Source organism: Cardiocondyla obscurior, linkage group LG03 (genome assembly GCF_019399895.1).
Source record: "Cardiocondyla obscurior isolate alpha-2009 linkage group LG03, Cobs3.1, whole genome shotgun sequence".
Lineage (NCBI taxonomy): Eukaryota > Metazoa > Arthropoda > Insecta > Hymenoptera > Formicidae > Cardiocondyla > Cardiocondyla obscurior.
In genome coordinates this window covers 6,169,956-6,182,867 of record NC_091866.1, presented here as the reverse complement: position 1 = coordinate 6,182,867, position 12,912 = coordinate 6,169,956, and the positions used below count along the sequence as shown (strand labels likewise).

Below are 12,912 nucleotides of genomic sequence, written 5' to 3'. Positions count from 1 at the left end.
TATATTTGTTCTTTTAATTTACCTAATATCCACTCTTACATGTGTACAAAGTTTAATCAAAATCTGAATTCTTGAATGCTCAACGTTTTTTTCCGTCAATAACAAAAAATTCTACAATACTCTTAAATAAAATCTTGTAACGCGGTAATTTTATCGGTAGAAAGCTCGCCGGGAACCGGGGTACGAGTAAGAAGTGATTAAACGTGAAAAGGAAGTAAACTCTACTTTATTATAAACTTAAAGATAAATGGTAACACAAAATAAACCTGTAACACAAAGTAAATCTAATGCTAAAGTTACGCAGAAAACAAACAAAAATACTACTAGTCGCTCGGCGGAACGGTACACGACCAGCCTCTATTACGCTAGTTGCCGAAGTGTCAGATCGATCGGCGCTACGTTCCGTGGGTGACGGTACACGGCCGCGAGCCGGCTGCGCGTGGTCCAAAATGGGCCCCGTGTCCGGAGGGAATTACGCGGTCGTGAGGCGGCGGCGCAGCGTGTAGTGCAAGCCCTCCGGGCCGTATCATTCGGGCGGAACGGCGCGGTCACGGGTCGGCGACGTGGTGTGTATAATAAGTTCTCCGAGTCGTGTCGTTCGGACAGGAATACGCGGTCGCGAGTCGGCGGTACGATGTACAAGGTAGGCCGCTCAGGCCGTGACGGTTGGACAGGTTTCGCGGTCGCGAGTCGGCGGCGCCGGTTACATGGTAAGCCGTTCAGGCCGAGTCGGTCGGACAAGCCTCGCGGTCGCGAGTCAGCGGCGCAGGGTACAAGGTAGGCCGTTCGGGCCGTGGCGGTCGTACAATCCCCGCGGTCGCGAGTCAGCGGCGCAAAGTACAGGGTGGGCCGTTCGGACTGTGGCGAGGGAGGTCCGAGAGCGCCCGGATGAAGGAAGGCTCGGGAGCGCCCGAGTCTCGGAAATAGCGGTATCGAAAGCCGGGTGAGCCCGGTCGAGGACAGGCTCGGGAGCGCTCGAGTCCTGGAGGTAGCGGTATCGAAGGCCGGGTGAGCCTGGTCGAGGACAGGCTCGGGAGCGCCCGAGTCCTGGAGGTAGTGGTATCGAAGACCGGGTGAGCCCGGTCGAGGACAGGCTCGGGAGCGCCCGAGTCCTGGAGGTAGTGGTATCGAAGACCGGGTGAGCCCGGTCGAGGACAGGCTCGGGAGCGCCCGAGTCCTGGAGGTAGCGGTATCGAAGGCCGGGTGAGCCCGGTCGAGGACAGGCTCGGAAGCGCCCGAGTCCTGGAGGTAGCGGTATCGAAGGCCGGGTGAGCCCGGTCGAGGACAGGCTCGGGAGCGCCCAAGACCTGGAGGGTCGGATGCTGGAGTGCTCTCCAGCGAGGAAAAGGTGCCTCGTCCGCGCTCGAGGCGGTTTATATACCCGTGGGCCCGAGAGTGGGGGATCTCCCACTCCCGAGCGGTCGGTGGCGGTGCGCGGTGTGGGCGGTTGGGCGGCCCACGTTACTAGCCGCGGTGGCTTGCGCTACACGCTGCGGGTGGTTGGCTGGCTCGCGATATCTAAGTAATTGACGGTGGCCGCGCGATTTTCTCTGGGCGATCGGTGGTGGTCGCGGCGCGGGGTCTGAGTTTCTAGTTTAGTGGCTTAGGGCCACAATCTCCACGTTATAGTTTCATGTAGATAAAGTATGTAGGAAAGAATATTTGCCAATTAATTATACATATACGTTTTATTCTTATGTTTTATTTTTATTCGCTGACATTACTTTGACTATTTGTTAACTTTACATTGAATTATTATATTAATTTGATTCATTTATTTATATGTATGTTTATAATAGAAGTAATAAAAGGAAAATAGATATGTATTTAAAAATAGATATGTTAAATGATTTGAATAAAAAATTACGTCATATAACATTTTAAAATAAACATTGTGACGTGGCGGCTTTTGCTGCTTCATCGCAGCTCTCCACTCACGTCACAAAACGCAGCGGCTCCGGACGAATCGCGGTAGCGAAGAGAGCGAAAAGGGGTCGCGGAAATCTCCAGAGGGTATATTTTTAATTGTTCAAGGCGGTAATTAACGATCGCGCTTTGGTTGATTCTGTTGCTACCGTATATCATCGAGACTACGGGCCGTCCTTGCCGGGGGAGGAACGAGAGCAGCGGATTATACGCGAAGGCGCAAACGTCCGGATTAGAAGATGACCGGATACGGGCCCGGTATGGGAGGCCACCCATCTCGAGAGCCTTGGAAGAGGCCAGCCGTCTACGCATCTCGGCGCCGAAAGTAACCTGCGGGGGAATTGACGCGACCGCGGACTATCCGAAGCTCGTGCCAACCTGTTAGTACCGATAGGGTTCTATGAGGGCAGCTACTCCCGTGGGAAATCGGCAGTGTAGCGCGCGAAAAAATCCGCGAGACACGAGAGTGGAGATACGCAGGGCCTCGTGCCGAAAATTCGCGCGGTCCTCGCTCTCTTCCGTGTAGACACGCAAGCCAAGTGGATGGTGATACTTAGAGCGAGAAGCGAACAATAGCCCGAGCGTGAGAGTGAGAGCAAGCGACCAAGCAACGGAAAGAGAGCGAGCGAGAGCGCAAAAGCAAGGACCGTGCGAGGCCCAGGAGGCATTTCATCGGTGAAATCTTCCACCCGCCTTGCGGAATTATTATTTTGTGAAGCCCTCCGCTTCTCGGGGAGACAGTCGCGGGTTCAGACGACACCCGGCTACGTTGAACGGGCACTCGGGCCCGATAGCTTGATTGTGGATCATTGTCACGGGGCAAGGCCGTAACGTTAGTGAGTGGCGACCGTCGAACGTCTGAATGTCGTCAGCAGGACCCCGTGGGGAATAACGAGACGGGTTATTTGATCCGTGCAATAATAATATTTGCGAGTTTTTAGTGGTCGCGTCCACATAGAGAGCCCCTCGGCAGCGGCCGAGGCCGAGACAGAAATTTCGCGATCTCGTTTGCAACGGGCGATCGTACGCGTAAATTCTTTTGTGTTGCGGTGTCCCGCGAAAATACGCCGCGTGCACGGGAGGCGCGTGGCCGGCACCACAACAGACAGGGCCGACGCGAGAATTCCGGGAAAACGAGGTCTAAGTGAGGTACTCGTTCGCGATTTAATATTTGTTCTAAGTCGAAAGTACGATCTAGGCGATCGAGCGAAGATCGAGCGCTCTTATGATTCCAATTTTCTTTTTGTTCTTTTTTTTTATCTATTATTTTTCGTATTTGTTATATTCCGTTGAGCGCAATAAACGGACTGAAAACTACTTATCGTTTCGTTCGCGTACAAATTATTTTGTGCTGTCGTTTCCGTCTGTCCGAGAATTCCGCCCGTTATACCCCGCCCCTCTCCGTTTGGATGAGCTAGCCCCCGCGCGTGACGGCAGTTTGAGTTCATTATTATTTTATGGGGAAAAGATAATTAATTCGTGAATAAAATCGGCACGGCTGGGCCCGTGCCTGGCGCCCAAAACCATATCGCTGTGGGATCACGCCGTCCCGCGCCGGGATACGGCTGAGGAACCGCGACCTCTCCTTCCTTCATTCCCCTCGTGTCACGGCGGCGCGCGGATTTTCCGTCCGTGCCCGGCCGTTTCTTTTGCTCGCGACTTTCCTCCGCGAGCAGGAGAGAAAAATATCGTGATAACATACAGGTGTCTTAGATCAGTGGACGATGCCGAAAATGATAGGTAGATTTAATCGAATTAAAACGAAAAGTCCCGTACCATTTTGAAAAATTCTCAATAGTTTTCAAGAAAAAAATTAATTTATGTACGCGTAAGAGTAACGAGAAAGCGTGGGCTGAGTGAGCGCGACAGACGACGGTGCCATTTCTAGTTATTCGCCTGTCGCGCTCACTCACGCGCAGCTTTCTTGTCGCTCTTACGCTTATACATTTAATATATTTTAATTTTTTTCTCGAAAACTATTAAGAATTTTTTAAAATGGTAAAGGACTTTTCGTTTTAATTCGATTAAATCTACCTATATTTACGGCATCGTCCACTGATCTGGGACACCCTGTATATGTTCTTTCAAGTGAATATATTCACTTGAAAAATGTGCAAATAAGAACATGGAAGACTTTATAAAAGCAAGAAATATTACGTGCAATTTTAGTATAAAAGTATTTATAATAATTAATTAAGTGTTTATAATAAATAATTAATGTCATGACTTTTATTATAAATACTTTTACAATTGTTACCGTGCGGCGCTTACATTTATCTCTTCTTAAAGCTCCACTTAACCTCGTTGACTGCGCTCAACTCATAGTGTTCTTTGCGCTAGTTTGCTAAAAGATTTTATTTCTTTACTCGACAACAATTACGAATTTGGTAATATGGTACATGACTTTTGGAATTGTATTTCCATTGTTTACTCCTAGATGTTGGGAATTCCATCTTATGTCAGATACCCTATATATGTTACATATTAATTTATAAATTAAAATTAATTTAAAAAACAATGAAAAGTTGTTCAGTATTTTAAAGATTTCAGATTCCAACTAGTTAAATCTGGTATTGATTTACTTTGTTAACATAATGTTTGATTATAACAAGTCATTAAAAAATATTAAAATAATTCAGAAATTAATTAAAATTTATAATACATTAAAAAAATGTTTTTCTTAGTATTAGGGAAAATTGAGAAGGAAAAAGAAGAACTCAATATTGACTTACGAGCTTCTCGCACAGAGATCTATAATTTGAGGCAACAAATTGAAGAAGCAAAGAAAGAAGAAAAGAACCTTCAGCAGATTGTACAACAAGCGGATGTAGATATTGAGCGTCAGAAGAAAGATATTGATAAAGTTATGAACGAGCGTGACATACTTGGTGCACAACTAGTCCGAAGAAATGATGAACTTGGACTTCATTACAGTAGGATAAAGGTTTGATTATCATATCAGTCACAATATATTTTGTTACATTTATTGATACTTTATTTTTAAATTATAACTCATTTATTTTACATTTTTTTCAATTATTTTGAAATTTATTTACATTTCAAATATGTAATTCAAATTTATATAATTAGTAAATTAGCAAATTTAGAATAACTCTAAAATTTAACATTAAAACTCCAACTCTTAACACAATAACGGATAAAATTTTTTTCTTTTTAAATTACAAATTTATTAAGGTATTTTTAGGGAAACACTTTTATCAAGATAAAGCAATGACTGAATAATCTGATCAACTTTTTATTAATACATTTAAATTTTGGAATTACGTTACATATATCACCATGAAACACGGTAGTGTTTCAACTAAGTATATTTTATCTGTCATATACGCACATTTAGTCTGAATGAGACGCCACAGTGTATCTTTTAACAGGCAAATTGCGTTTTGCTGTAAATTAAATACCGTTTTTTTTAAATTAAGTTAATAAATATATATCATTTAATAAATATTATTAAACGGTATGTACAGGGTGACTCATTTTAATTTATACAGTTGATTTTAAAAAACCTAAAAAAGATACAAAAAAATGTTTTTGACAGACATGTCACGATTTCGAAAGAAAAAAAAATATCATTGGTTTGACTTTGAATAGTTGTTTGAAGGTTACACAAAAATTACTTTCAATTTTTTAAATTAAAACTCCAATTTTTTATTATAGATTTTTATTTTTCATCGAAAAGTAAGTTACTTTTGCTTGAAACATTTATTCGAAAATTGCCATCTTAAGTTATTAAAATATTCTCAAAATTTATTTTGTAGATAATTTTAAAGACATAAAATAACATTTTTTGAAAAAATGTTTTAGACAAAAGTTTTATGATTTCTTGCGTAAAATCTAAATCCGTAATAAAAATTATTTTTTACTTTTTATGATCTATTCTCAGGAGTTGGGATGCCATGGACATTAAACTTTTTGCGCTAAGTTCGTGCTTAATCAAGTTGCTGTGAGAGGATATAATTTCTTTGTCTTCTATTTTGTCTCTAGTGCATAAAAAAGTAATCTTACTTGGATCTCCTAATGCGTGAGCGTGATTTCGTTTTCGAACAGTGCCATATACACGGTGTCTTATTTGAAACAGAACGGCTGAATAATTTTTCAGGAAATAAAGAGGCAAAAATAGATTAAATAAAAGTATTAAAGTTCAAAAGAAGCCACATAATGGTGACCTATAAGTTAACCTTAAGGTCATTGTTGAGCATAATTAAAGGTCAAGTTATAATTTTTTAAATAAAATCTCCTATTTTTATTTTACAGATTTTAATTCAGAAATACACATAAAAGAAAATTAATTAAAACATAAAATAAACTCAGAAAGTTAATTTTGTTTACTTTGTGTATGTATTGGCATTTTTTTCGGGACGTTAATAACATTTTGGTGATTAGAGTGTATTTTCATACAACAGTACAATAATAATTATTATAACATTTACATCTACATTCTAAGTACTAGTTTAAAATGATTTATCCACCTAATGAATGTGTAAATATTTTACTGATCTTGGGTGAGAGTCGAGGATTGTATCGTAGAGTGTTGCAATTATTTATATGCAAAGCGATTTTGAGATCCGCAGCATTATTCTTTTTTAAAAGTAATTCGCCAAATTAAAACAAATTGTCGACAAGGAAGAATTAGTCAACATCAAATTTATTATGATTTCAACTTGGACAATTCTCGAAATATTGCTGTTTTAGCAATAACACACATAAATCTTCATGTTAGTTTACGTAATATTAAACGCGATTTAGGTATTCCACGCAGTACAGCACATATAATTCTACAAGCTGCTTGATATCATTCGCACTATACAGGGTGTCCCATAGTAAAGTATCGTAATTGCAGGAGTAGGTAAGGCTTGTCAAAACGAATAGAAAAGTTTTATACCATTTTGTAAAATTTTCAACCGTTGTTAAGAAAAAAATTAATTTGTCTAGCGCAAGAACGACAAGAAAGCCACACATGAGTGAGCGCGATAGGCGAGTAGCTAAAAATGGGACTGTCACTTGTCGCGCTCATTCACGCGTACCTTCCTTGTCGCTCTTGCGCTAGACAAATAAATTTGTTTCTCAATAACGGTTGAGAATTTTACAAAATGGTATAAGACTTTTCTATTCGTCTTGATAAGCCCTACCTATTCCTGCATTTACGATACTTTACTATGGGACACCCTGTATATCACACTGTGTTTGAAATTTGGTTAAAAAAGCCAGAGCTTAATTTTAATAATTTTTACAGCTGTAAGCAATCGTAACAGCGAAACCCGATCGACGCTGTGTCGAAGTCGGCCCAAGACTTTTTGAGACACTCTGTATAACGAAGAGTATTTAATAAAAAATATTTTCCGGAATATATATTATAGTCAAAATTGTTTTTACATCACTGATTGACCTGCTGATTGACCTACTGACTGACCTACTATCTGATTACCTAATTAATTTACTAACTGATTTTTTTTAATTTTTTGATATCATACTTTTTCTAAAAGCTCTCGCTTAAGTTTCTATGCTCTCTCACGCTCAGTGCATAAAAGTTTCTCGTTTGCACTGTTATTTTGTTTACAATTTAGAATTGATGATAATTTTTTATTAAAAAAATGGTTTGGTGAATGTTATAACGGATATATAAATCGTAAAAAGTTTCTTTAAAAAAGAAAAAAAATTATGATAAAGATATCAAGGGTACACACAGCGGACAAATTGGTATATATTAAAACAATAAAAGAAGTGTTTAATAAATTTTCTTATATACAATATTATTGTTATTGAAAAAAAGTTTTAACTATAAAAATAGTGTTATCAAATAAAAGTTTTAACTCTAAGAAACCCATAAAAAATTACCCTAATTTTAAAAAAGTTATAACATTTTAAAACCACATAGAACTATAAAAGAATAAAAGAAAAAAAAATTGACATTGTGTTACGTCAAGAATGGAAATATTAATGGAAAGATAATCATTGCTCACGGGAAGCCAAGGAAATGGACTGAGAGCAGGTAGATTTTGGAGAATGGAACGGGACAGACGTAACGATTGATGCTTGCGTGACACGATCGATGGAGTGTCGCGCGTTTAACGCGCTAGGGGTGGGTTTGAATCACACAAGATTTTAATTAAACGCGTATTTTTGGTTTTTTTAAGGAAAGAAAATTATTTCTTATTCCCTGGGATAAAACCGGAAATGATTTTTCGCCATGAATGGATTCGAGGGGTTAATAAAAAAAAATATTATAAGTAAAAATAAAAATATAAAAAAACAATTTAATTAACTAGGTTGGTACAAAGGTTAAGTCTTAATATAAAAATAGTAATTACTTGATTTAAATTAAAGTAGTAGTAGTATTAAATTTAGTGGGTGTGACTGCGTGAGTCCTTTTTGGTCACCTAGATCCTTTGGATCCTTTGTGACTCCCCACTGTTTCATCAAGGGTGTATTTTTGTCCTCAGCCCAGCATGGTTTGCCAGGCTTATCAGACTGTTCACCCTTGCTTCTTTGAGCTGTTCCGGGTCTGTAAACATTTTTCCCCAGGATAGATATCGTTTAATTGCCAGTACTGGACAGTGACACAGAATGTGTATACTGTCATCGTTTTCTTCCTCTCATAGCCTGCACTTATAATGCTCCACTATGCCTAGGTTATGCAGATGCGCCCTGAGGGTTCCGTGTCCTGTTAATAGGCCGATCTCTATTCTCATTTTTTATCTGCTTATTGCCAGGAGTTCTTTCGTCCTCTCTGGTTTGGGTTGTTTCATCAGGAGCTTTGCCTGCCGGTATCCCGGTTCGTTTTTCCACGACTCCCGGTACCTTTTCTCAAGCAGCTCTCTGATTATTCTTTTTTCCATGACAAAAGGGACGTAAACGTCCCGCCCTGCAGGTTCCATTAAAGTTCCCTGCTTGGCGAGTTCGTCAGCCACCTCGTTACCATGTATGCCCTGATGTCCAGGAATCCATACTAGGGTGACTTTATTAGTCTCCCCCAGCTTGCTTATTGCCCTCATGCAGCTCCAGATCGTCATCGAATCCGTGCTTTGCTTTACTAAGGCATTAATTGCTGCTCTGCTATCTAAGCAGATGTATATTTTTTTGCTGCTGGTTTCGTCAACAATCTGTATTCGCACGCACTCGGCGATTGCTTTTACCTCGGCTTGAAAAACCGTGGCGTAATCTCCTAGAGGCAGGCTAGATCTATGTTTCCTCGTGGGTCCATAAATTCCTGCTCCATGGCGGTTATCCTTTTCCGAGTCGCCTGTAAACCATACATCAGGTCCCAGTCCGTTCAGGAAATCTGATTTCCTCCATTGTTCCCTGGAAAGTATGATTACCTCTGCGGTTCTCCCTTCTTGGTATTTCCTGGGGATTCTGTCCTGTTTATACGTGAAAGGAGGGCTGTTCAGGAAGCCGAGCGCCGTATGGCCAATCCCAGCATCCCTCCACTAACAGTGCAGTCTATATGCCGTTTGTCTGGCGTTGTGAATGATTAGCTGGTCCAGAGGGTAAATACACAGCGCCACTTGTAGCGCTGCCGTGGGTATCATTTTTTGAGTCCCTACTGCAGCCCTCAGGTAACTTCCCTGTAAGCTCTTCAATAGATTCTTCGTCTCCACTTTTTCCACTCTGGGCCACCATACCACTGCTGCATATGTAAGCCTGGGTAATGGCACGGCTTGGTACAACCATAATGCCACTCTCGGCTTGAGGCCCCAGGATTTTCCTAGTGCCCTTCTACAGGCCCAAAAGGCCGTGTAGAATTTTTCCTTTTGTTCTCCAAATAAAGTTTCCAGCTTAGTTTCGTATCTAGTAAAACTCTTAGGTATTTCACCGAAGTTACGAAGATTAATTCTTTTCCCCACAGTTTTAAAGACCTGATGGGTTTCGGTTTGTATTTTCTGGTGAATATTATGGCTGAGGTCTTCTCGGGATTAATCGTCAGTCCCTTAGCCTGACACCAGTTTTGTGTGATCTTGAGTGCTTTTTTTATAAGCTCCCCAAAGATCGGTAGAAATTTCCCTCTTGCTATTATGGCTATGTCGTCTGCATAGCCATAGGTGAGGACTCCCGCTGCTTCTAGTTTGCTCAGCAGTTCATTTACCACAATGATCCACAGCAGTGAAGAAAGCACTCCTCTCTGTGGGCATTTTTTTGTGAATGTTCCTTGGACTGATACTCTCCCATGCTCAACGTTCAGTCTCCTGTTTGCAAGCATATTCTGAGTCCAGTCAATCAGTGCTTCTGATATTCCATGTTTGGTCAGTGCTTTTTGTATCACTTTATATGAGGTGCTGTCAAAAGCTTTCTCAATGTCCAAGAAAACTCCCAATGCGTAGCCCTTATTCTCTAGCTGTCCCTGTATCCGCCTCACTAGTCGGTGCAGTGCCGTTTCCGTCGACCTGCCCTCCCTGTAGGCGTATTGACAGGAGGCTAGCGGGTGTTGGATCAATGGCCCTCTTTTCAGATATCCATCAACTAGCCTCTCCAGTGTCTTTAAAACAAAGGAAGTCAAGCTGATGGGTCTGTAGTCTTTGGCTACTATGTGCCCGATTCTCCCCAGCTTGGGTATGAAAACTATTCTAGTTCCTCCCCATGCTTTTGGAACATATCTCAGAGCTATAGTAGCTCTGAGTATTTTTGTTAGTGGTCCCATCAGCACCCCCGGACCTTTTTGTAATAGGGCCGAGAATATGCCGTCTGGTCCCGCTGCTTTATAAGGGCCGAATGAGTTTACTGCCCATTCTATTCCCTTAGGGTACACGATCTTGGCTGCTAGTGACCATTCCCTGGGCTTGTGGATGTCTCTAGGCTTCTCTCCCGTGCAGCCTGCCTTATTTTGATATACTTGTTTGGAAGCCCGAAAAGTGGACTTCCATTAAGTGTGTTAATGTGCTTTAAACGTTATCCGTAAATTCGCCATTTGGTAGCTTTATACAGCGCAGATGTGATTTATCATTCCTGCTAAGGATTTTGCTTAGTCTCGAGGCCTCTGCTGTTCCTTTGATACTTTCACAATATTCCTTCCAGCTTTTGCGCTTAGCTTTGATAATGGCTTTGCTGTATTCCCTTTGAGCTTGCCTAAAGCTCTCCCAGTGGGCAGCTTGTCCAGTATTTTTTGCCTTGTTGAAGAGACATCTTGTGGTCGACCTGAGCTTTCCCAGCTCCTGGTTTCACTATGGGACCCTAGTCTTACACTCTTTTGTCTCTCCAGGCAATTGTTTTCATAAGCCTTGGTTATTACTTTCCCAAGGCTCTGTGCTGCTTCGTCTAAATTATTTTTGTGTGAAATCTGGTTGAAATTCTGGTTACTCGGGCAGTTAATTCCGCCCTGTAGTTCTCCCACCTGGTCTACCTTGAGTTCTTCCTCATGTTATCTCCGTTTCCGCTTGCAGAATGTAGCGTATGCTTCGGTGGTCCGATCCCGAAGGTTCATTTAAGACCCTCCAGTCTCTCACCAAGCCCGCCAGATCACCCGTGCAAAGCGTCATATCGATAATTTCCTGTCTCCTTGAGTCCATGAAAGTGAAGTCATTGCCTCGGTTAAGGATGATCAGCTCTGATCTAACAATGAATTCATGTAAATTTTCCCCCCTTGGGTTGATATCCGTGCTTCCCCAACTTAACTGATGGGAGTTTGCGTTACAACTCAAGAGTATTTCGCATTTTTCAATCCTGGCCATTTCGACCAGTTTACTCACGCTTTTCTGCGGCGGTGGTTCCGGGAGGTTGTAGGGCATGAAACCTGGCCCAATGTACAATTTCCTGGTCCTCCCGTCGATGATGCAAGGTCCGACTCGTATCACCGTCTGGTCTCCGTCGCTGATCTGTAGAACTAAAACTGCATTAAGTCTTTTTACCAAAATACAAGTTCTCGGCTTGGTGCTTGAGCGGGCATAATATAATTTGCCACATCCTCCCAAACCTTTTACAGCATTATTTATGAGCCAAGGCTCTTGTATTAATGCTATACCTGTTTGCACCATAGCCATGCTCCTGGCTAAGATCGCCGAGGCGCCTTTGCTGTGGTGCAAGTTAAATTGGGTTATTGAGAAGCCGAGCCCGGCCACTTCTAAGCCGGTCCAGCTCCCCAACCGTCTTTCCTTCCTCGTCAGGACCCTTCTTGCGGTCCTTGTCAAGCAGCTTTACAGTTGCCCGACCCGTCTCGCAGAAGGCTTAAACCCACAGGCTCTCAGTGCCTCGAGCGATGTCCCGCCCACCAGGTAAGCGAAATGGGAGCCTGTTTCGTCTCCCTTCTCGCTTCCCCGGGTGACGAGCTACCTCCCGGCCCCGAGATCCTTGTTCTGTTTGTCCAGGAGCCTCAAGGCTCCTTGGACAGACAGTCCCGGCTTCTCTACGTGCATCACCAGGCGGTGGCGCTTTGGATGCTCCCCCGCCGGCAGCACACGCAGAGGTCTCGCCTCCAACTTGAAGCCCAAGGCCTGGCTTTTCAGCCAGTTCCCGGTCTTTTTGTCGGTGCAGGCGAACACGAGGGCCCGTCTCTCTCCCATGACCCGGAAAAGGTCGGGACCCTTGTGCCCTCCGGAAGCTGGAAGATGCTCTTTTGGATCACTCTTCTGATCCAGACGACCTCTTGTTGTAACCTGAGCAGCATTTTGAAGAATGCGCTCTGGTTGCAAACCATTTCGGAAATCGCCCTGTACTTTCGCAATCGGGCAAAGCCTTGGGGATTATCGCCCGATGTCGAAATAGGGCGATAAACCTGTATATAATAATTAGAATAAGCCCGTGCGGTTGACGAACCTCTCCGGTCAACCACCGCGACCGAAACTCGCTGAGGTTGCAACTCGGCGGAGTATATGAGCGACGGCTCGGAAGCCGTCGCGGGCATTCTTTTTATCAGAAGTAACGCAACGCGTATCAGTTGTATCAACAGGAAAATAAAAAGTGCATCACATTTGTAAAGAAAGATTTTATTCATCCACACCCGGCTCCTCTCTGGTGTGGCAAACGTTCCGGCAAACG

General features: G+C 42.7%; 1 protein-coding gene across 2 annotated transcripts in view; it reads left to right on the top strand.

Annotated features, from left to right (window-relative positions):
- Positions 1-12,912, top strand: part of LOC139113574 (cilia- and flagella-associated protein 58) — a 164,909-nt gene that overhangs the window by 126,858 nt on the left and 25,139 nt on the right. For both annotated transcript variants that reach the window (XM_070674807.1, XM_070674808.1), the window contains one exon: positions 4,611-4,870. In XM_070674807.1, the coding sequence (XP_070530908.1) occupies positions 4,611-4,870 (260 nt within the window). The remainder of the gene's footprint in view (positions 1-4,610; positions 4,871-12,912) is intronic.